This window comes from Platichthys flesus, chromosome 9, assembly GCF_949316205.1.
Source record: "Platichthys flesus chromosome 9, fPlaFle2.1, whole genome shotgun sequence".
NCBI classification, from domain to species: domain Eukaryota; kingdom Metazoa; phylum Chordata; class Actinopteri; order Pleuronectiformes; family Pleuronectidae; genus Platichthys; species Platichthys flesus.
This window is the reverse complement of record NC_084953.1, coordinates 8,234,860-8,258,858: the sequence shown is the minus strand read 5'-3', so window position 1 is coordinate 8,258,858 and position 23,999 is coordinate 8,234,860. Positions and strand designations below refer to the sequence as shown.

The 23,999-nt window shown below is 41.8% G+C and overlaps 1 protein-coding gene across 1 annotated transcript; it reads left to right on the top strand.

The window, feature by feature from the left end:
* The first annotated feature begins 14 nt into the window (after nucleotides 1–14).
* abca7 (ATP-binding cassette, sub-family A (ABC1), member 7) lies at nucleotides 15–23,836 on the top strand. Its single transcript, XM_062395980.1, has 48 exons — nucleotides 15–107; nucleotides 273–366; nucleotides 878–1,019; nucleotides 1,225–1,349; nucleotides 2,578–2,696; nucleotides 3,081–3,278; nucleotides 3,405–3,497; nucleotides 4,153–4,390; nucleotides 4,634–4,773; nucleotides 5,356–5,472; nucleotides 5,547–5,744; nucleotides 5,896–6,101; nucleotides 6,279–6,455; nucleotides 6,750–6,972; nucleotides 7,065–7,286; nucleotides 7,425–7,629; nucleotides 8,207–8,320; nucleotides 8,863–9,034; nucleotides 9,192–9,323; nucleotides 9,597–9,736; nucleotides 9,839–9,976; nucleotides 10,547–10,782; nucleotides 10,897–10,954; nucleotides 11,141–11,343; nucleotides 12,200–12,329; nucleotides 12,785–12,930; nucleotides 13,079–13,203; nucleotides 13,373–13,480; nucleotides 13,729–13,921; nucleotides 14,081–14,175; nucleotides 14,546–14,578; nucleotides 14,735–14,840; nucleotides 14,927–15,001; nucleotides 15,115–15,284; nucleotides 15,596–15,773; nucleotides 15,980–16,095; nucleotides 16,314–16,458; nucleotides 16,728–16,851; nucleotides 17,176–17,305; nucleotides 17,494–17,620; nucleotides 17,875–17,937; nucleotides 18,420–18,526; nucleotides 18,805–18,946; nucleotides 19,473–19,607; nucleotides 19,793–19,896; nucleotides 20,134–20,226; nucleotides 21,734–21,983; nucleotides 22,208–23,836. The coding sequence occupies exons 1-48, from the start codon at nucleotides 42–44 to the stop codon at nucleotides 22,703–22,705; spliced, it is 7,149 nt and encodes a 2,382-aa protein (XP_062251964.1). The 5' UTR covers nucleotides 15–41; the 3' UTR covers nucleotides 22,706–23,836.
* Nucleotides 23,837–23,999: the final 163 nt, after the last annotated feature.

Sequence of the window (23,999 nt, the reverse complement as noted above, 5' to 3'; positions counted from 1 at the left end):
TTTTCCAGGATCACATCATGGTCAGGTAGCTGTCCAGAGCCATGGAGTTTTTCAGACAGCTCTACCTCCTGCTCTGGAAGAACATCACATACCGCAGGAGGAACAAGGTGCCATAATTCACTTCACAGAGAAACAAAATAATTATTGATGATAATACCTGCATTGTCTGAAGTTTTGTTTGTGTAGAACACTCCAGTTGACTTTGGTCCTGCTGCTCTTTGACAGAAGAATTTAATTGACCATTAACAGCTCCCATTGTTCTCCTCATGTAGGCCCAGCTGATCATCGAGCTCCTATGGCCGCTCTTCCTCTTTGTCATCCTCATCTCCGTTCGCCAATCACACCCTCCTTACAAACAGAAGCAATGTGAGTGATATGATTTCATATGTGTCTGTTCACACATACTCGCACACAGGTCAAAAACTGTCCCTTTACCAACCAGCTCAAGAGGATTAAATCCCTCTGAGTGAAGACTCTTCCAGACACGCACATTGGTTTTCCTAAACCGTGAAGTTCTGGACCTGATTTTATTTTATTTTCATTTTAATAAAAATGTCCTTATGGGCTCGGTAGAACTTTTCTTCCATAACGTGAAATACCATGACACAGAAAAGGTGTATACATGATGTATTCCAAATAAAAGAGGGGAAACCAAAAGTATACACAAAGTAAAAACACACATTTTACTCTACTTGTTTTTGTCTTCTTCGGATCAGTCTTTTATCTAAAGGCAGCTTATGTCTGGTTGTGGGTTATTACATTATTAATGAATTTAGTTTTGGGTCAGCACCACAGTATTTTCATTGTTTTACTTCAGGCTAATCTTCTTGTGCTGAACTGTTTGTGTTTTGATTTTCTTTTCTTTTTTCTTTTCTAGGTCATTTCCCAAACAAAGCCCTGCCATCAGCAGGCACCTTGCCCTGGATCCAGGGCATCGTCTGCAACATCAACAACCCCTGCTTCCACAGCCCGACACCAGGGGAGACCCCGGGACAATTTGGCAACTTTGACAACTCAATGTAGGTAGACAAGGTTTTTAGAGAAAGAATGGACAGATGTGAGGACTGGCGGAGTTCTCAGGAAGAAGATTCATTGTTCTAGCACTAATCCACATGGAGTTTGTGTTAGCCGGTGAACTGAAAAAAGTCTGCAACAGATATATAAAACTTAACTGTTGTTTATTCCAGTAATGACACTTTGTTTTATTTTGCTCTGCTACCACAGACTGTCCCGTCTCTTTGTGGACGCCCACACTATTCTGTCCTACGGGGGAAACCGGAGCTTCTCAGGCTTTCAGGATCTGATGGAGAGCGTCCGGATGCTGGGAGAGAGACCTGGAGCTTGGCCAAGTACGACAGCTTGTTTGAATATCCTCTAATACTGTTATGCTGACACAGTGACAACACAACACACTACTGTTCACTTTTTATACGCACAGAAAATAATCCCTCATGAGATACAATGATGGTCAGAAAGTCATTAGATATATTTATGAGTCCAGTAATTGGAGTATGACCAAACACAACGGGCAAGAGTATGATGTCATTGTTGACCTTTAAGATTGCTTTCCAGGAATCTGAATATATGATGAACATTGGAAAATCTGAAACATCCTTGGCTTGTGTTAGCGAAGATGTAAACAAGGTTATTGTGTGTTGGAGTACAGGGAGACGAGATGACCATAGTGTTTCAATCAGTGAATACATCAGAAGGTTTATTTGTCATGTAGCTGAATTGTTATACTGCTACATATAAAAGCATTTTTTGATATTTTAAGTTTCATATTCAAGTGTTGAAATTGCTTAATTTTTGCTATTGCACAACCTTTCTCTATTAAACACAGTCAAAGCCAGTATAACAGGATTAAGCCACAGTGGACGATCAAGGGTTGGGGTTTGAATGCACTGAAATGTTTCCAGGATTTGTTTTTGATCCAGCTCTGTTCCCAGACTTATCTGAGCAGAGCTGATTGGTTACAGCGTGGTCGGGGTTACAGTAAATCCATGAACGGCTTTCAACAGGTGTTGAGTGACTGGCTGAATGTGGCCTTTTACTGCTGTTGTGAACGCAGCACAGAGAGTCTGTTCAGCTTCTCTTCACTGTGGGCAGATTAGATTACATGAGGACTTCAGACAAACAATCAGATGAATGAATGAATGTAGGTTATTCAGGGTTTTTTCTGCTACAAGTCCCTCATTAACAATCTAATGGAGGATTTAGATATTAACCAGAAGGCTGGATGAAGTCATCGTCATAAATTACGAAAATGCAATTATCAATCATCTCTGCCCTATTGTTTCTGTCTCTACAGCTGAGTGGAGGTTCATGTTATGAATTTTTTATTAAAACACATTACTGGAAACAGATAAAAAAGTTTTTTTATAAAAGAAAGCATGGTGTCTGCTTGAGGACTGATAAACAAAACTAATGCAGCATGTTAGCAGTATCATTCCTGTATTACAATTTCATAACAGACAAAGATGGAAATATTAAATGATGGGAATATAAGTATTGGATCTACCAACAGCTTGTGGATATATTCTGTCATTGATTTTAGTGTCTCTGTTTCCTCTGCAGTTGAAACGGTGAAAAATTACATGAGAGCCAATGAGACTCTTTCCCCCTTCCTCCTGACCAACACCTCTTTGTCCCCTGGGACCGTGGACCAGCTGATGAAGGCTCGTCTTAACTTTCAGGTGAGATATCGGCTGAAAATTCTTGTTTTTAGGACAAATTTAACGCCCTCAAATAATAAAGAATATGGCTGTTGTTAAATCAGTTTATTTGCTCTGGCACAAACTTTCAATTCAGTTTCACGATAGCTTATATAGGTGCAATATGTTATAATAGGAAATGTTTTTTTTTTATTTGCTGGGCTAAATTTAAGTTCAATAGAAAATAAATTGATTAATTCAGCTAAATGTTTGGCAAGACAAAAAATATTGAAACATGGGAATATTTTGCCTCGAAAATCTACCATTAACATAACAAATAATAAAAGGTAAGCAGAAGTTTTCTGTGTTTTATTTCTTATAAGCCCTTTAAAAGTGAATGTGGGGCATGAATCTGATCCCTTCCAGGTTGCTGTGGCTGGAGCTCAATTGCAGCTGAAGGACTTGGTGTGTAATGCGAGCATGTTAAGACAGTTCCTGACGGTGGATGGAGGAGAAGCTGCTATGAATGATCTTCAGACTCAGCTCTGTGATTTGCCTGCTGACGTCCTGCAAGAGACCGAACGTCTGTTTCTCTCCCAGCTCGACTTCAGCAAGTTCTTCACAGTAAGAATCAGCGGACAAGTTAGATTCAATGTATTCAGTGACAGTTTCAGTCAGTTTGCTTTGACACAGATTTCCTCACTGTTGGTTCCAGCAATAAACCGTTCTGTGTGTCCCCCCCCCTGTCAGAGAAACCGTCTGATGGCCAATGCTGCAAACCTCAGGGACATCAGTCGGGCTGTCACCTCAGTCTCCCAGGAGCTGGCTGTCCTCATGGATGATGTAAGAGATATATCTGATGTCCATCTTTTTCTGTATTTCAATAATTGAATCGCCTCAAGACAGAAAACGTTGTTTTGCACATTTGCCATTATTATCAATAAGTCTCCTCAAATAAAATGAAACCATCCCTGCATCTTTGTTATTTTTACCTGCGGCCTATGATTTTAATCATATGGCTGAATGAATATTTATACTATGTCGAGTAGGCAGGAAAATGTTTGTTTTTGTTCATATATGATGTCAGAAGCCTCTGTTGATTTTTTATTTATTAAAGTTGTGCTTATTGCAGATGTTACTCTGCCCTAAGTTGATCATATCAAAACTATTAAGAATAATTTAGGAAAATACTTTGAAACGAGTTACAGGGTCAGAAAGTTTCAGTTAATGTCCCTGGAAACACACAAGGTCTTGAAATCATGTTATCGCCTCGTGGTCCAGCAGACTCTCATATTTAATGTGATAATGGGAAGGACTTCAGTTTATGTATGACAAAATTCAGCTTTTGACTCTTCCATATCATAGGCTGTCATCAACCTTGCAACCTTTTACATGTAGAGGCTTCAAGAAGCTTTTGGTGGCCGTATACTACAATGTTTTGCTGTGTTCTCTTTCTCTTCCTCCTAACATTTTCCTCTTGCGTTCTCTTTCTTCTCAGTTTTCCTCCCTCTCCAGTTTTGCAGATATGAGCGCAGCGCTTCGTCTCCTGTCCCCGGAGAATCGCACGGCGCGGCCCCGAGAGAGTTTCCGAGCCTTCTCGAGGATCATGTGCGGTCACCCTGAGGTTGGCGGTGAACGCATCCCTTCACTCAACTGGTACGAAGACAATGACATCAAGTCCTTCTTAGGAACAAACGGCACTGAGGACTCCAAGCTGGACCGGGACAACAACACCAGTAAGAGGTCACGCAGATGTCTTAGTTTGTTTTCATGGAAAATTTCTTTGGTAACTGTTTTAGACTTGATAAATTGCTCTGTAACAAAAAATCTGGCAATCGTTGCAGAACAGGGAGACAAGATGACTTGCACCGTGTTTTCAGTTAATTTCCTGCTGTTCTGCGTGTGCTGTTCATATTGTTTAACCTGGTTTTGTTCATTAAACATTTGTCCAACTTGGTCTCTTCTTTCCTGCCCTGCAGCTCCTTTCTGTAAAAGTTTGATCAAGGGTCTGGAGTCCAACCCACTGTCTCGCATTGTGTGGCGAGGAATCAAACCTCTCTTCATTGGAAAACTGCTGTACACACCAGACACACCTGCAATAAAACAAGTCATGAAAGAGGTAAAACATCAAAGTGTTTAAGAGGATTGACATTTTTGACAGGTTTAGGATTTTAACAGGTTTAGGATGTCACGTAACCTGTTAATAATGTTGTCAAATGAAGTTTGAAAAAGAACTTTTGTCTGCAGGCGAAAAAACAGCAGCAAGATTGATTACAACCTTTGTGCAAATGCTTGTCTGCTAAATAGACGGGAACTCATTAACGAGAAGAAATGTTTCACTGCTGTCATTTTACGTTTCCAAAGCATGTGTCATTACCATTCAAAGCATTAGTGCATTGCCCTTTGTAAACATGCCTGTGTTATGGGCTTTTAGCTTGGCCTGTGGTAATGCTGGTTTCAGCTTTATTTCTGAAATTGTCAGAAGTGACCTGCAATAATTAGGCAATGGCAAGTTAAGACCAGCTTTGGGACTCCCCAGAACTGGGACAACGAATTTCACTAGTGAAAGGCAAATGTTTTTCTTAACAATTTATAAAGGATCACACATTTAATCTTCATGATTTGTGTAACAAGTGTTTTCTGCTGCTCCACTTCTTGTGAATACATCCCTGAAATTAACTACAAGTTGTGTCTGCTGAAGGTGAACAAAACGTTTGAGGACCTGCAGATCCTCCAGCAGCTGAACGAAGCCTGGATGGAGGTGGGACCTCAGGTCAAGAGTTACATGGAGAGCAGCGTTCAGATTCAACTGTTGCAGGTTTGTCTCACCATCCACTGTTAGAGCAGGAATCTGTTATCAACCCTTCTCTTATATAATGAATCTGTGTGCAGGATTTGTTGAGGCGGCCGGAGGTTGCGGTCCTGGTCAACCTGCGTTTGGAAAACACCTCCTGGACGGCCTCACGGATCTCACGATTCCTGGCCACACCCTCACCAGACGCCCCTAGAAGTCCTGGAGCACCCCTTACCTGGCTGGACATCTACAATGACATCAGCCACACCATCACCACTCTGGCACAAGTCACTGAGGTTCTTTCTCTCTGTTTGTTTGTTTTTATTCCCACGCTGCTTTTGAAACAGGCAGTGAATTCTGAAATGTCAGCCAAGTATTTGGTGAAGTATTTAAATATTTCACTTCATGTTTTTGTTCCTGTCATATGCTTTTTTGTCGCTGCTGCAGTGTTTCTCTTTGAACAAACTGGAGGGGTTGGAGAGTGAGGGTCACATGATTGACAGAGCACTTGAGCTGCTGGAGGACAGGCAGTTTTGGGCGGGTGTAGTTTTCCTGCTGCCAAACTCTACATCTGCTGAGCTGCCGCCTCACGTCACCTACAAGATCCGAATGGATATTGATGATGTGACTCGAACCAACAAAATAAAGGACAGGTACTGAGAAAACACCCAAAGGCTCTTATCCTGCTATTTTTACACTACACAAGTAGTACTAGTGTTTTGGTTTTTCCCTCACGTGCCACAAACTTTTCTCTAAGAAACAGAGACTCAGATCATAGTAGAGTAGATCAGAGTAGTTGTATAAAAATACCTGCTTCTTTTTTTCATCAGGTTTTGGGATCCTGGCCCAGCCGCTGACCCATTCAGTGACATGCGCTACATTTGGGGCGGCTTCGTGTACGTCCAGGACCTAGTGGAGCAAGCTGTGAGTCGTGTCCTGACCGGAGTTAAACAAACTACGGGCATCTACATCCAGCAGATGCCCTACTCCTGCTATGTGGATGATGTGTAAGTCATATGATGTGAACAGTCAAGTGCATCAACAATCTACCATCTTAATCCAAGTGGTTCTTTAAGTCTGTTTCAGGGATCATATTGGGTTTTATTTTGAAATCTAATAATTAAAAAAATAACCAAGTTAGAGTATATTCAAATCATAACGAGTATTCTAATAATTTAAGATAAATAAATTAAAATGACTAATTAGCTTCTTTAAGCTTCTACAACATCATTATTTTTTCATTTGTAAGAAATAAAAAATGTTAAAGTACTAGTTCTCAGTTTGATCCTGATTTTCCTCAGTTTTCTCCGAGTGTTGAACCGCTCCCTGCCACTCTTCATGACTTTGGCCTGGATCTACTCAGTCGCCATGATCATAAAAGGTGTGGTGTACGAGAAGGAGGCGAGACTGAAGGAAACCATGAGGATTATGGGTCTGGGAACGGGAACGCTGTGGCTCAGCTGGTTCATCAGCAGCGTGGTTCCCTTCCTGGTTTCTGCAGCGCTTCTTATTGCTATGCTCAAGGCGAGATGACCACTCACTCTGCACCAAATATATTTAAAAATCGAATGAATATGCATTAGTGCTAAACACCTTCTTGTCTTATTTCTTTCCAGTTTGGGGACATCTTGCCATACAGCGACCCGTCTGTTGTCTTTTTCTTCCTCATGGCGTTTGCAACTGCCACCATCATGCAGTGTTTTCTCATTAGTACCTTCTTCTCCAAAGCCAACCTGGCTGCTGCCTGTGGGGGGCTCATATACTTTAGCCTCTACCTGCCTTATGTGCTCTGTGTTGCCTGGAGGGACCACCTCACCACTACACATAGAATCCTCGCTGTAAGTCAAATGACTACGGGTACAATCAAAGTTTTAATGTGTACAAAAGGAACAAAATGTAATGTCTGAACTTTTGCTCTGGGCATTATCTCAATGGATGTCACCTAGATTTAAAATGGTTTCTTCTCTTTTCCTCAGAGTTTTCTCTCTCCTGTGGCGTTTGGGTTCGGCTGTGAGTATTTCTCTCAGTACGAGGAGCAAGGTGTTGGCATCCAGTGGCACAACCTGCGCTCCAGCCCGGTGGAAGGAGACGCCTACAGCTTCACCATCTCTATCATCATGCTTTACGTGGACGCCTTCATCTACGCCTTTGCAGCCTGGTACATCGAAGCTGTGTTCCCTGGTATGACCACATTCACTTTTTTGGGAACAAAATCTGACAAAGAAGGAAATTTTGAGTTCCAAAATTATATTGAACACTTTGAACTTCTTAAGAGTCTCCGTCATGAAGGTCACGGTATCTTTAAGAGTTGTTATATGTTGACTTTGGCAACTGGACTTTCAGGAAACACAAGTTGGAACACAAGTTCCAGTTGCCCATGTACACATGTGCATGGGCAACTCCTGAGGGTATGTGGCCTGAATTGCGAAAAGTCATTTATTTCCCATCTCGGAGTCAATGTTATGGAACCACAAATGCCAGCCAACCTGTTCTCCTTCTCTGTAAAGGAGAAAAGTTCAAACGGTCGAGTAAATCACACACCTTCTAAGTGAATGGTTGAGTGAGCAGCTGGGATTTTGAGATGGAGTAACAATGTGGAGGTTAAGATTTAATCCATCTGTTAGTCTTCTGAATATGACAAGACACAAGAACAATGCTATTTTGTAACCTAATTTAAAAAGAAAAAAAATGTAATTACTTAAGATTAATTGTAACTCTTTTTGTTTCACCAATTTCTTTTTGTCTTTCTTAATACCAGGTGAATATGGGATCCCGAGGCCTTGGTATTTCATCTTCCAGATTAACTACTGGGGTGGAGTTCCCCTGGAGTTAGGCATGCCGATCCCTCCGGCACCCGCAGAGCAGGATGGAGGTACGAGACTCCACATGTTGCTGCACATCAGCACAGCTGTTTTCCAAGCTGTTTTTCTGCTTTTTATTTCGTTGTCATCCAAGGTTAAAACCACACATACAGTTGGCTGTGGCTTTATCTGATTATTATCTAGTTTGTACACAAAGTCACATGACTGAGTAGTTTGTTGATTGGACAGAGTTTTCATAACCGGTCCTCCTGCCAGGTGGCAGGTTGGGAGCTTTTCAACGTCTCCTCCTCCTCTTGTATCTAGTTTGATAGAAGGTGACTGAGCTGATCAATACCTATTTAGCTAAAGATATGGTGCCATTCAAAGCTGTGTCTTCAAAGCAATATTGTGTTTTAATTTGAAAAGTTCAATGGGTGATTCAAGTCTGTATTTTCTCGACAACACATTTGAAAATTGTGAGGATTCAGATTGGAGATATTAATCATGAATGAAAAAGGGTCATGATTAGATTTTTTTAGGATGACCGTCCACCTTAATGATAAATAACATATGTTGTCTCTTCAAAGTATAAGAATTGTGTGTATGTCATCAGATCACATTGAAGCAGAGCCTAGTAACTTGATCCTGGGCGTGAGCATCAGAGACCTGGTGAAAATCTACAAGAAGGGAGCCAAACTGGCCGTGAACCACCTCAACCTGAAGTTCTATGAGGGACAGATCACCTCGTTCCTCGGCCACAACGGAGCTGGCAAGACCACCACCATGTGAGTTCAGCTGGCAACTGAAAAAACTTCTCTTTTAGAGTTTACATTTAAAAATAAATAATAATAATAATGTCTGGGGCAGAGTTAAATTAAGTGGCTAGATCAAAAGAACTTGTATTTTATTTATTTTTTATCCTACATTTTTTTTACATGTTAGATCCGTTCTGACGGGCCTGTTCCCACCAACCTCTGGGACCGTCTACATCAAGGGGCTGGACATTCGCCACGACATGGACATCATCCGAAGGATGCTGGGAGTTTGTCCACAACACAATGTCCTGTTTGACATGTGAGATTCACGTCTCCCAATTCTGTAGACACATTTGTCACATTATTTTGATATAAATTCCAAGTCTGAAGAGTTTGTGTTTAATAAACAGTTTTATATAAAGTAATGGATTGATTTTGACAGATGTTCATTCTCTCTCTCTCTCTCTCTCTCTCTCTCTCTCTCTCTCTCTCTCTCTCTCTCTCTCTCTCTCTCTCTCTCTCTCTCTCTCTCTCTCTCTCGCTCTCTCTCTCTCTCTCTCTCTCTCTCTCTCTCTCTCTCTCTCTCTCTCAGACTAACAGTGGAGGAGCATGTATGGTTTTATGGACGTCTGAAGGGTTTGTCTGAAGAAGAGGTGAATGCCGAGCTGGACACTTTGTTGGAGAACGTCGGTCTGGTGCACAAACGACATGAACAGACCAAAAACCTCTCCGGTAAAATCACTAGTTTAACTCTTAACATGTGGAACTATATTAATGTAAGGCAGTTAATCCTCTTTTAATTGGTGAAAACCTATTTTTCTGTGTTTGTGTCAGGTGGCATGCAGAGGAAGCTGTCTGTGGCCATAGCGTTTGTAGGAGGATCCAAGGTGGTTGTTTTGGATGAACCTACAGCTGGAGTTGATCCTTACTCCCGCAGAGGGATCTGGGATCTGTTGCTCAAATACCGCAAAGGTGTGGAACTATGAGCTGTATCTCAACTGTGGTGGCGTTTGGGGGTCAGGATAAAAAGTCCTGAGATAATTTGTATAGGCTGACAGATGATAAGTTGTGCCAAAACATAACACCTCTCTTTAAAAATTTAAAATGTTTGTGTGTGGAACCAACAAGCTACTGCATCTATGAAGTGACCCCAAAATCATATTAACGAGGAAGGGAAAAGCTAATTGCTGAGAACAGCTGCTGTATATTGAATTCAGGCCTGTGCTGGGTGAAAACAATATTAGATTTGAATGGGAGGATTTAAACTGACCAGCTTTGTCCAGTAAGGAAAGTTTTGGAAAGGTTCAGTCTTGGAGCTCTGGTATTATTTGGGCTACAGTTTCTCAAACTAAGCTTCTTATATTTTTTAAATGAGTCCTTTCATTCCTCTCTCCATTAATCCTGACTGCTGTCGAACCAATCTGAAAAATACAAATATAATTATTACCAATTAAACAGTTCATCAGCCTGAAAACATTAAAGAGTCACCACAAAAATGTCAAGACTGAGTGACCGTATTCCTCTGCTGTTTTCTCCATTAAGACCGGACCATAATCCTGTCCACTCACTACATGGATGAGGCCGAGCTGTTGGGTGACCGGATTGCCATCATCTCCCAGGGGAAGCTCTCCTGCTGCGGATCACCGCTATTCCTGAAATCCAAACTGGGATCTGGTTATTACCTCACTGTAGTGAAGAAGGAAGGACTGAACACCAGCACCCCCAGCAACACCAGCATCTGCACCAGTACCAGCACCAACAAGCTGCCTCCTCTCAAGGTTTGGTTTCTTTTCTTAATTTTTTCACCATAATTAGTGAAAATCAAAGAGTTTAAGTGTTTTGCCTCGTGTAGATCTTGTGACACCATGTTTGTCCTGCTGCAACTTTTTCAGGACAGTGAATCGTCGCTGAGTGAAGACACTGGGCTGGGAAGTGAAGAGAACAGCTCATGTGAGTGTTTAACAGCTGTAATAGTCTCTAAACTGAGGTGGTACAAAATTATTGTTATTAAGTTCAAGTGTGGTACTCTTACACGCTCTAGAAGCACCAGTTTATTATTCATGATTTAATACCAAAGGGTAAATGAAGAACTAATGTTTTCCTCTGTCGTCATCATCATCATCATCATCCTGGCAGACCTGGCTGCGTTGCTCGCCTTGGCACAGCACCACATCCCGGGAGCGAGGCTGGTGGAGGAGTCAAGACGAGAGGCTGTGATCAACCTGCCGCAGGAAGCTGCTAAGAACAGCAGCCTGGCCGTCTTCCTGTCCGACCTGGATCAGAGGCGCACTGAGCTGGGCATCAGCAGCTACGGCATTTCAGACAGCTCACTGGAGGAGGTACAATATTTACATCTACATTGATAAAAACTTCCCAAGCCTTTAACATACATTCATAATGGTCAACTAACAAGACAAATATTGAATTAAAATGGTCTTAAGAGTTCTTCTCCTGTTGGTATGCATGCGTCTTCACAGCTATGGAGCAGGCTTTCTATACTTACTATTAAAACAGCAGAGATCAGTTTCACATGAGAAAGGCAACTTATCATCCCCCAGAAACCTCCTCCTGAGAAAAACTTCCACTGTCGTAACATGTAGGGGGCTCACACTTTATTCAGGAGAGGGGAGGCTGTGGCTCAGGGGGCGAGCGGGTTGATGCTGAAGATACTGTAAATGACGTCTCACATTAGTGAGTCCGTTTCTCACTGGTGTGATTTACATGAGCTCAGCCAGGTCTTATCAGGGAGGCTGGATATTTGTGGAGCAGCCATGGTCTTAATGGGCTTAACTCTAGCATCAGATTAGCTCTGATAGTGGACTTCTGGAGCCTGATAAGTTTTCCCTGTGAATAAGGTACCTGCTCTCTGCGCCTCTGACCTCTGACCATTTGATGTTCTCTACTGCCATCTGCTGGCGACATCTTCAACTTTTAGAACATGCAGACAAATTCCAGGGTGTCTCTTTAACAAAAGCAAGAAATATAGTTGTACCTTAAACCCTGACCAGCTGAATTATTACGTCAACCTGAATTTAAAGTCGAATTGGTGAAATAAATCCAATCGTATTTTTAGGGCTGCTCCAGAGAAGAATGTCATGTTAAAATGAGACCTTGGAGTGTTAACCTTTTTGTCATAAACCTAAGAGATGAACTTCTCTTTTCTTGTGTTACTGAAGAATTTGTGTTCTTTTCCAGATTTTCCTTCGAGTGGCCGAGGAATCTGAAGTGAAAGCTGAATCTGAGTTGCAGGATGAATCCCCCGACGGCCAACGGCCACCAGCAGGACAAAGAGTGGAGATACAATGTGATGAAGAACCAGAGACAGGTATGCACTAACACTTTGACACACGCAGTAGATGTATGTACATACCAGACAGTGTTTCCATGAACAGTCAGAACATGTTTCCAATTGTCTGTCTTCATGCTGCTGCCAGGAAGGAAAAGGCTTCGTAAGCAAGGTACCTTTCATCAGAAAAACGCTGTCTGAAAACTACAACATACAAGTCTCCACTAGTGTCTGTAGCGGTAGACACTGCCTGATCGAGCCTCCACACACCGAACCCTTGTCTTTGTTAGTTGTAGTGACTCTGTGGTACTTGACTTCCTTTAGATGAAAGATAATTTAATAGAAACACAACAATAAGACGTAACTCTGTTGTCATGTCACGTTTTTACTCTGTCATCACCGAATCAAAGGTTGATGACACTGACAGTAGTCTATCTATTTTTCTGCGCAGTAGATTCGAGTGAGTTCTCATCGCGTGTCTCTCCTGTTTACAGAATCCCAGGAGACTGATCCACTGAGCGGAGACGGCCGAGGTGGGATCCCCATGACCGGCTGGTGGCTGACGTGGCAGCAGATGAGGGCTCTCTTTGTCAAACGCTGGCTTTATGCTCGGAGGAGCCGCAGAGGCCTCTTCGCTCAGGTGATGCCAAACAGCAACTATACTCCCTAGTGTTTCCCAAATGTTGACTGCACATGTTCCAGAAGAGGAATTGGTTATGAGTCATCACTAGAGAAACATTGATTTGATAATGTAAAGTCAATCAGCTGTAGTTTTCTTCCTGTTTCAGATTGTTCTTCCTGCCGTGTTTGTCCTGATTGCCCTTCTCTTCAGCCTAATCGTACCTCCGTTTGGGAAGTACCCCAACCTGCAGCTGCAGCCGTGGATGTACGGACAACAGTACACCTTCTTCAGGTTGGCCTCCACTCAAATATTCAGTATCTTCTTCAGCCACGAAAAGATTTTGTGAATTAGTTTGTTCTACTCTGTCAGAAGTAACCAGCTACTAACTGAAGGTGTAATTCTGGTCGGTTTCTTCTCTTGACGCCTTGTTTTTTCTTCCCCTCTGGTTTGGTACTTACAGCAACGACGCCCCTGGGAACCCGGCCATAGAGAACTTGCTGGAAGCTCTACTTGACCAGCCGGGTTTTGGTACCAAGTGCATGGACACAGAGGAAGAGGACAACAGCACGTAAGAGAATCTCTGCAAACAAAAAAGTATATCTCACTGAGGTAGATGTACATTGTAGTATTTAGTAGTCTTCACTGGTGTTTCAGTCAATATAATCCGTAAAATTATCTTTGCCTGTCCAAATTTCTGGGTTTGAATGAATCCGTATGCTTTCAATTATTACTTTATTTTTAATTCCTGATAGTCTGACTGCATTTCCATGTTTAGAGGAAATGAATCACTGTGTCGACTCCCTGTTCTCCCTGCAGGAGTCGTCAGTGTGAAGGTGAGCGGGATGGTCTGTTCATGCGACCACAGGTGTCTTACTCCACTTGGCAGATGTTCAACAGAGGAAACTGGAGCAGAGACAGACCCTCTCCTGAATGTCAGTGCAGCACAGAGGACATTCGACGGATGCTCCCCGACTGTCCGCAGGGTGCAGGCGGACTGCCACCGCCCCAGGTCTGATTTCACATCAGGCCAGAAAGCTGTGTTGATGAAATCACTTGGATGTTTGTTCAGTTGTGATTTTAATCCAAAACAAACCTAACGTCTCCTTGAGCCTTGTAACATTTCCCTTCGACTTTTAGTTGACATCTTTTGATTTGTTTTGTTTTTCAGATAAGGAGGCTGACTGGAGATGTCCTCCAAAATCTAACAACATATAATATCTCTGATTATCTGGTGAAAACCTACTCTCAGATCCTCAAGAAAAGGTAACATTGAATTTCTTTCACAGGCTTTTCATTATTTTCTTCTCTACTTCAGGTTTTTAGTTGTGATTGATGGTAGCAATGATTCTTAAGATTTTATTATCCAACCCTAATTGAAGCTTGATATTTCACAGTTTTTCCCCTAAACCTAATTATAAATAACTCTAGATTTAGAGAAAACACAAATTCAGACAAATATATATAAAAATTGAAATTGATAAAGTAAACATAAATGCATATATTTTCTGTATCGTTTATAGTGTAAAATAAAAGTGTTGATTTTGTCTTTGAAATGACAAGATAATGTGTTGTTGTTCTGTCTTCCTCTTCAACTTCCTCTTATATTTACTCTTTTACACTATTTCAATTACAGCCTGAAAACCAAGAAGTGGGTGAATGAATTCAGGTAAGCTGCACGAATACAACACCATAATGAAAGCAAATTATCTCTAGTGTTCACACTCGGTTTCTCTTATTCAAAGGACTTTTCTAATGGAATGAAAAAGAAAAAAACACTTGATAATTTTCAAAAGGCACGTAAAGTTGAATTTCTGTTTTGCAGATATGGAGGCTTCTCCCTCGGTGGCGGCGCCACCCAGACTTTACCTCAGGTCCATCATGTCCAGGACTCGGTCATGGCAATCAGGAGTCGCTACAGAGTTCCACAGGTACAGCGAGGGCTCGGGCTTGTTCAATAAATCCTGCTGTCAGCCTGACTCTTCTTATATTTTACAATGTTTGTCGTTCATCACAGAACAGTTCATTGAATAATCTTCTTAACCGGCTGCCGGATATTCTCGGAGAAATGAACAGTCAAAACAACGTCAAGGTAAATGTGTGTCTGTGTGTTAGTCTCTTCTGTTCATTGTCTGGTTTTGGTCCTAAAAGGACAAATCAGGATATAAATACTTGAAAAGAAGTGTTTCTCTTTGTTGTACTTAGGTGTGGTTCAATAACAAAGGCTGGCACGCCATGGTGTCATTTGTCAACGTTATGAACAATGGTCTGCTGAGGGCGAGTCTACCGCCAGGTCCAGAGAGGAGGAGACACGGCATCACTGCCTACAACCACCCACTCAACCTCACAAAAGAGCAACTCACAGAAATGGCCTTGTAAGATATTCGGGTTGATGTTGGTGGATGTTATGCTGTACTGCCCCCTGTGGTTGTGAAGATGTAATAAATCTCAATCGGGGCGCTACAGCCCTGAGTCTTAAACTTTTCAAAGGAAGTTTTAAGATTGTCAGAATCTTGAATGCAGTAAAGGTAGAATATTTTAGGGAGTATGGTAAATCTTTGATAGATTTTACGGAACCAATCTACACTAGTTACATAAAATGTCAAAAATCTATTATGTGGGTGTCTGCATTGAGCAGGATCCGACTGATTTATTGCTTTTTGTATGTTGTGTGTCACTCCTTCAGGATGACGACATCAGTGGACGTTCTGGTTTCCATATGCGTCATCTTCGCCATGTCCTTTGTGCCGGCCAGTTTTGTCCTTTTTCTGATCGAGGAGCGAGTCAGCAAAGCCAAACACCTTCAGTTTGTCAGCGGGGTCAAACCGATCCTCTACTGGCTCGCCAACTTCAGCTGGGACATGGTCAGTACTAAGGAGAAAGTGGCACATTTGTCATACTGTGAGATTTATTCATTCATAAAATCCACAATCTACGTCATTTCAAGGCACTTTGCAGAGTCAAGGTCTTAAAATCTAAATATAATCTGGTTAACATGATTAATATGCCACTATTCTAGTGCACAAACTATTAGGAGAATGACTTCCTCTAATGAACTGTTCATTTTCAGCTGAACTACACTGTTCCAGCCACCATGGTGGTGCTGATCTTCATTGCTTTCCAGCAGCAGTCGTACGTTTCGGAGACAAACCTCCCCGCTCTCGTCCTGCTGCTCCTCTTTTATGGGTATGTTGAGGCAGAATCCACTGACTTCAATCCATAGTGTTGCTCCCTCAAAATCATTAAATCAGACCAGACTAACATGATCAGAGTGGTATATCTGTTAAAATGAAATAAACAATCCAAGATTAAACTACTTCCAGAATTTTCCACTTGGATCATGGTCTATAACTTCAGCAAAGTCTCTTCCTGTACTTACTACATAACTTCATTATCATTTTTAGGTGGTCCATTACCCCTCTCATGTACCCAGCGTCCTTTGTGTTCAGCGTACCAAGCACAGCTTATGTGGTTCTGACTTCCATCAACTTGTTCATTGGAATCAACGGCAGCATCGCCACCTTCGTCCTGGAGCTGTTTGTAGACGAGGTACAAACTGTGACTGTCGGGACAGACAGGGGATAGTGTGTGATACGACATGAGCTAATAAGTTAAAGAATTTTATTCTCTCAGCTACATCACAATAATATGAAAGAAGTCTCTCTAAAGCGTGTATGATTATGGAATTTCCCAAATTAATTCTTTAAGTTTTAAAAGTGAGACAGGACAGCCAAAAATCTAGTAATCTGATCATGTGTAACGAGATAAAAAATGACATTTGCATTTTGTTCCTATGAATATTCCACATTTTGTTTCAGCATCTGAACGAGGTGAATCGGATCCTAAAGAAAGTCTTCCTCATCTTTCCTCATTTCTGTCTGGGACGAGGTCTCATCGACATGGCCAAAAATCAGGCCATGGCAGACGCCTTCCAGAGACTGGGTATGAAGCCAGGGGGGAGGGTTTTATTTCCTGCTCTATACATTTGTACCGAGACATATATGTACCAGTTAGACTCTGTGTACTCTGTAACATCAGGATTATATCAACAGGTCATTAGATAGGATTAAAATACATTTTGTTCCTTGTTTTGTAAATTTGTCTGGATTATTTTTCTCTACTTTAAATTGCATTTAATATTTTTGGATTCTCCTACGTGGGGTATTTTCATCACCGTACTACAGAAAATGATTACGCACTTTCACACAGGCAAACACACAGGACATAATATACAGTTGTGTGTTTGATTGCTTCTTCCTTCTCCAGGCAGCAAACCGACTCTGGATCCGCTGCACTGGGATTTTATTGGGAAGAACTTGTTTGCGATGGCAGCTCAAGGCGTTATCTTCTTCATTTTCACCATACTGCTGCAATACAAGTTTTTCATAAACTTCAGGTAGGATTAAACTTTAACAATAAAGGCTGCTTGGTTTAAGCTTATCATCATTCTGACTCAAACATGAACTAATTGTGGAGATGTGAAGCAGCGAATGTGTTTTCAGAAACACATCGCATAGCTAGGTCATTCCACTTTAGATAAAAATAAAAGTAAATCAGATTCTCTGTGCTTTTGTCTCTGTTCAGGCTTTGGTGGACTGAGCCTGAGATGCCTCCTCTGGGTCCAGAAGATGAGGACGTGGCCAGGGAAAGAGAGAGGGTCAAAAGTGGCAAGGCCCAGTCAGACATCCTCACCATGACCGACCTAAGCAAGGTACAACCAGCATACACATCTAACAAGTAAAACTAATGTGTGACAATTAATTCATTGATTATCCAATCAAAATTAAAATTCAATATTTTCACATACAAACTACATGTCACTTTGTGGCTCCCTGTGAAGCCTAAATGTATTCTTGTTATTTGAGTTCTGTTTCTAACAAGGAAGTTTCTGCCTTCACCTGTAAATTCCCCAGTGAGAAAGATAATATAAATTTCCATCGCAGCATTGTTCATTGTGTTTTTCAGGTTTACAAAGCGGGCAGGAAGCCAGCGGTGGATCGTCTCTGCCTCGGAATTCCACGTGGAGAGGTGAGACGTTTTCACACCACACGCAAGAACTCGTGATGTCCTATTAAATTGAAAACAGAGACGAGAGTGTCTTAAGTTTTGTTCGGATCACCTCCTGCAGATACATTCATTGTCTGAAATCATTAATAGTTGTCACAGTTTTATTGATAAAGTACTTTTTTAAAGCTTAAAGAGATGATATCAGAGCGACTATTGCTGGATGAAATTTATGATATTTATTGGAAATCCTTGTTCTCTTTGCTCAGTGTTTCCTGTGCCTTCAGCTGCGTCATAAACCAAAATGCGGAACATTTTCTACCCTCATCCTTGTCTTGACTTCCACAGTTCCACCTTAACTGCAAACATTTCAGACACTGGAAATGTCAGTCTAGAATGCTGAGTTTGATATGTTCTTACAGACTCTCCTGCTTCATAGGCATCAATTACATTTTCTGATCCCCAGTTGCTTTTGGGTTTGTTGTGTTGTTGTGTTTGTCCTCCAGTGTTTCGGGCTGCTGGGGGTGAACGGAGCAGGGAAGACGTCGACCTTTCGCATGCTGACCGGAGACACACCCATCACCTATGGAGAAGCTTCCCTCAACCATATCAGGTATAGGTGTACACCTGAAACATCCCCTCAAATACATGGCTCTGACTATACTGTGTTTGTTTGTTTGTCAGGAATAACTAATAGATATTATAATTATACTGAATTTGTATAACAGTTTTCAGTTATGTAGTATTTAAAAAACAGCTAAATCCCTAAACTTGAAGTCTTGACAGTAGTAACAGTACAATAAGATAATTTGCAACAGCAGACGTATTATAAGTAGTTTGAAAAATAATCAGCATTAGAAGTGATGAACTGTATGGTTACGTGGTTCTCAGTGTGCTGACAGAGATGGAGAAGGTCCACCAGCTGATGGGTTACTGTCCACAGTTTGACGCCATCAGCGACCTGCTGACAGGCCGGGAACATCTTGAGCTGTACGCCCGTCTGCGGGGGGTTCAGGAGGAATCTGTCACCAAGGTATTGGGTACAAACACTTGTATATGAGTTTGTCAGACAATGTTATAAAAAACGTTGAGTTATTATATTTGAAAAAGTGGATCTAAAGATGCAGTTTCCCTTAAATTAGGGAAGGTCAATGTTATTCAATTTAGATGTATTCATGAGCAGCCATGTGGGGGGAAGATGCCCCCCTCCTGGCAGTTCCATCAAAATAAAGTCTGTCTTAGAATCCAACACTAATACAATCGGTTTACTACATTTAATACAATTAGTTTCTATGTGTTTACAGTTGGTAATTAATGGCTACAAAAACCAAACCTGACTAAGCTCATAATAAGCTAATTGGTTTCTCTGTTGGGACCATGTTGACATGATGGCTAACCAGCGTAATCCACGATGACTCCCAAATCAGAATCGGGGGCTTTTTTCTCATGCAGCGTTGCACTGAACATATTGCAGTAGGATGTTCCTACATGTCCATTGTAGTTCTGGTGGAGTGACAGATGCAGGAAGTTACAGTGACGTGGTCTCTTTTGTCCTGAAGGTGGCACAGTGGGGGGTGAGGAAGCTGGGGCTGACACAGTACGCTGAACGTGAGGCTGGAGGCTACAGCGGGGGCAACAAGAGGAAACTCTCCACTGCCATCGCCCTTATAGGAGCTCCGCCTGTCATATTCCTGGTGAGGATCAATTTATTGTCAATAACAAAAAAAAATTCACATGTACATCACTCTTTGTAGACCACCATTCAATATTGTTTTTTTGTTTTATTTGTATCTGTAATACAAACAGCCATCATCAGAAACATAGTCATCAGAGACCCCATCTGTTTCCCTCATGCTTTTATTTTTGTAATTCATGTCAGGATGAGCCCACCACTGGTATGGACCCAAAGGCCAAACGCTTTTTGTGGAACTGCATCCTCAGCGTCACCAAAGAGGGAAGAGCTGTAGTTCTCACCTCCCACAGGTAGGAGGAGATGTAAAATCCTATATAATGTACCCATTAAAAGGGGATGATAATCTAACACAAGGCAGTATTGGAAAAGTTCACTGGAGCTCTGGAAAACACAGAGACATCGAGTGGTGTTAAATAAAATCAGTTATTGTGAGAGTGGCACAGAAATTTTACTAACTTCTGTTTAACTGTTGAAGATCGACTCGCAGTGTAACTGTTAACTTGTTTACTCCTGTGTCCTTATGCCAGTATGGAGGAGTGTGAGGCTCTCTGCACCCGCATGGCCATCATGGTCAATGGCAGGTTCCAGTGTCTGGGATCTGTTCAGCACCTGAAGAACAGGTAAACAAGTGTCTGTGTAACATCTAAAATACCAGTACCACGGATCAACATCAAAGCCCAAACCCAAAGCATTCTGTCGCCTCTCTTCAGTATCATTTACTAAATTAACACTCATTAACGTTTGAAATATAAGTTTTGAGTTTAACTATCATTGCGGTGAAGCGATGTGTGATGGATCCTCTCTGTGTTTATATTCCTGTGGAGATTGATGTCACAGTGGAGCAGCTGAATAGGTCACTTGATGATATTTATGGTCATGAGTAGGGTTGGGTACCGAGAACCGGTTCCAATACAACCGGTACCTACCTGGATCGAAATGCAGCGCTGATTTCGGTGCTTCATTTCGGTGCTTCATTTCGGTGCCTGAGCCAATTGAACTGAGGTCTTCGTTCCTCCCGCCTCCTCACACTTCCACTCCTTCCTTCACGGGATCGGGCGCCTCCCGTCGGGCCTTGTCTCAGCGCTGCCCGGGTGCGTCAGGGCCTCCGTGCAGGTGTGGGAGGATCTCCTCGCCAGACCTTTCCCCGGCGCTGGCTGCCCCCCGCCGGGCACATTTCCTCTGGGCGGTGCGCCGCGACCGGCTCTGGGTCGGCTTGGAAAGGCTCGGGCGGGAGGAACGAAGACCCAGCCGAGAAAGTTTCCACAAAAGCGTCGGCATTATGGGGAGACGAAGGCGGCCTGACGCCGTGCCCGCGACAGCCCTAGCCACGGAGACACGGGGGGCGGTGTGGCCTAGTGGTTAAAGTGGTGGTTCTTCAACAAGAAGGTTGCCGGTTCAATCCCCACTCTCTCCCATCTGCATGCCGAAGTGTCTTTGGCAAGATACTGAACCCCTAAATGGCCCCTCATGAATGTTGAGTGTACTAATCGTAAGTCGCTTTGGACAAAAGCATCAGCCAAATGACATGTAATGTAATGTAATGTAAAATGTCTCCGACTGATGGAAAAGCCATCCTCACTCTTAAATTAGCTCAGGCACCGAAGTCAGTCACGAGTGTATTGTATATATTTTTATTTATTTAAGTATAGTGTAAACTTTAGTTAACAGTTCATATATGTAAACTTTAGTTAACAGTTCATATATTATTCATAATTTTAAGTTAAAAAGTGTTTTGTATTTATTTATATTTATAAAATCCTCTTTAAATTTAAACAGTTCATATATTTGGGATAAAAAAAGAAAGCCATTCTTAAATGTTGACAAGCGTCGTTTTGTCTTTTTTGTCATTTTTTTTTTATATCGGTTAAGCACATGTATCGGATAAAAACCTAACGATACCCATCCCTAGTCATGAGTTGACTGCGGTGGTCTGGGCCTTAACAGATCTGAAATCAAGGGAATCGCCAAATAGAGTATAAACAGACACTTGAACTGTTTATCTCCAGTATACTGATAAATAAACAGAATGACACCTCATCCAGATCCTAATTTCAAACCCGAACGGCAAACAAATGATTTGAACTTATTTATATCTTGAATATTTTGCTCCTGTCCTTCATCTTTCAGGTTCGGTGATGGCTACACCATTGTTCTTCGTCTGGCAGACACTAAACCCTGCCAGGACTTGTGTCCCGTCAGCAGCTACATGAAAAGCTCTTTCCCCAGCATCGAGCTCAAGGAGCGTCACCACAACGTGCTGCAGTACCAGCTGCCCTCGCACGCCTGCTGCCTGGCTCGCGTGTTCGACGTGTTGGCCAACAACCACGAGGAGCTGGGCATCTCCGACTTCTCTGTTTCACAGACCACACTGGACCAGGTGAGCGTGATGATGCAACTACTCTCAACTTGTTGTCAAACATATTGTTATATAGCAGTTTGGATTATGTACAGATGAACAGTGAATTAGCTGTTACTCAGTTTACTAGTATCACGCCAAAAAAAGGAGAAAATAACAAATATCATCAGAAATCTCACATCATCAGCCTGACCCACCTAAATGAATCCTCACTGCAAATCACTAAAACTGGTTCATTGCTGTAGGTGTTTGTCAACTTTGCCAAAGAGCAAACTGATGATGATGATGGCCTCACGGATGTGGCCATCAGCAACGGGACGGTGCAGACCAACCTGACTGTACTGCCCTTGAGGATTAATCCTCCCACCCTCCAACCGCACCCCCCAGTCACCCCCCCTCAGCAGAGCAAGACCCCACAGCAGCCGACGACATCGTCTGACAGGAAACCGAAAGAGGGAAAATCCAAAAAAGCCAAATCCAGCAAGGGTCAATCTAAGGAAGGCAAATCTAACGGAGATAAAAGCAACAGTATGGCAATGACCAAGTTACCTCAGGCTGTGGAGAAGGACCAGGAGATGCCTCGGACGAGCCGCAGGGGCAGCAGTGGATCAGACAGCAGCAACAACGGAGTTCAGGGACAATCCAGTAAATCCAGAAAGTCCAAACATAGAGCACAGAGCTCCAGTAAAGATCCATCTGCACTTTTTATAGTGGGCAGCAACTCACAGGACAGTGAGCTGTGAAGTTACCACACGAGCGCAGGACGCAGCTTGACAGGACCAACCACAGACTCAAAACTTGTATCTCTCTTTTTATGTTCATTTGAATGTTTCTCATTGTTGGTAGCAATCTAAGGTATGCAACAAAGGACAACGGAACTGAACTCGGCCTCCTGTGATGACAGAACCAAAAGTTATTGTTTCCTGGTAATGGCTTTGGTGCCTTGTTCTCCCGTCAACAGTTCAGTGGCTTTACACTCTTTATTCAGGCTCATGAATCTTACACTGTGTCTTCTCTTTCTGCATCAGTCTCATCAGTCCAATGTTGAAGTATTTTGATCCTGAACGAATATTATGCAAGGTACAATGTAAAACCAATGGGAGGCGTTCCTCAGGGCTTCGTCTTTATACCTCTTACAATCTGACCTTTACCTTTCAGAGTGCACTTTATAAAAGATTAAATGCTGCAGACACTCAAACAGGAGCTTAAATAAACGTGTTACATGTAATTATCAAGATTGTTTTATATACCAGAAGGTGTTTACATGGTTGTAAATGCTTTCTGAAGAATATACAGTATCGCTTATGTGGATGGAATTCTTTCTGTTCACTGTGTGCAAATGTTATTTTTATGATAAGACATTTGTTTTTAGTAAAAATAGTGTAAAAAATTACCGTTTATAATTTTCTGTGATTGTCATCGGGTAACAGTGTTGGGAAACCTCATCTTATTATTATTACACAGTTTTCAAAAATGTTTATGGCAATTGATCCAAAGTTAGTAAAAAAATGAATCAAGTTTAATTAATCAAAGACTTAACGTTATGTGTAAACACCAGAAACAACATTAATGCCTTTGATTAAGTTTTTTTTATGTTTATTTTAATTGAATTTTTATTTTAATTTTTCTATCATGAAAGACAACTGAATGTCCAAAGCAGGTTGTTATTGCACTGGGATGCACTGTTACATTTTTATTTCTAGTCTTACAATAGTAACAACAGTATAGGCATGAGATAAACATTACGTACATGAAGGGTTTCATTCCAAAACATGAAGTTAAAATGTATTGAAAAAGGCTGAAATTGTGCTAAATTTAAATGGAGTTTGTCACATTTTGGAATGAAAGTCTTTACAACCAAATGTACTTTAAACATATGAAGCTTGAACAGTTCTACTTGAATCGTAGTTTAGGATTATATACTGTAAGATGTACATTATATAATGTTAATATACTAGTGTAGAGAAACAACAGGTATGCTTGTGCTGTGAATGTTTTGGCTTGAAGGAAAATAAAACCTATATTGTTTCCTTTATT

Excerpts from the sequence above, each read along its gene's own strand:
- abca7 (XM_062395980.1), top strand. The coding sequence starts at position 42 with ATGGAGTTTTTCAGACAGCTCTACCTCCTGCTCTGGAAGAACATCACA. Across the intron at positions 2,697-3,080 it reads AGGCTCGTCTTAACTTTCAG|GTTGCTGTGGCTGGAGCTCA; the intron begins GTGAGATATCGG and ends GATCCCTTCCAG. Across the intron at positions 18,947-19,472 it reads AGGAGGAATCTGTCACCAAG|GTGGCACAGTGGGGGGTGAG; the intron begins GTATTGGGTACA and ends TTTGTCCTGAAG.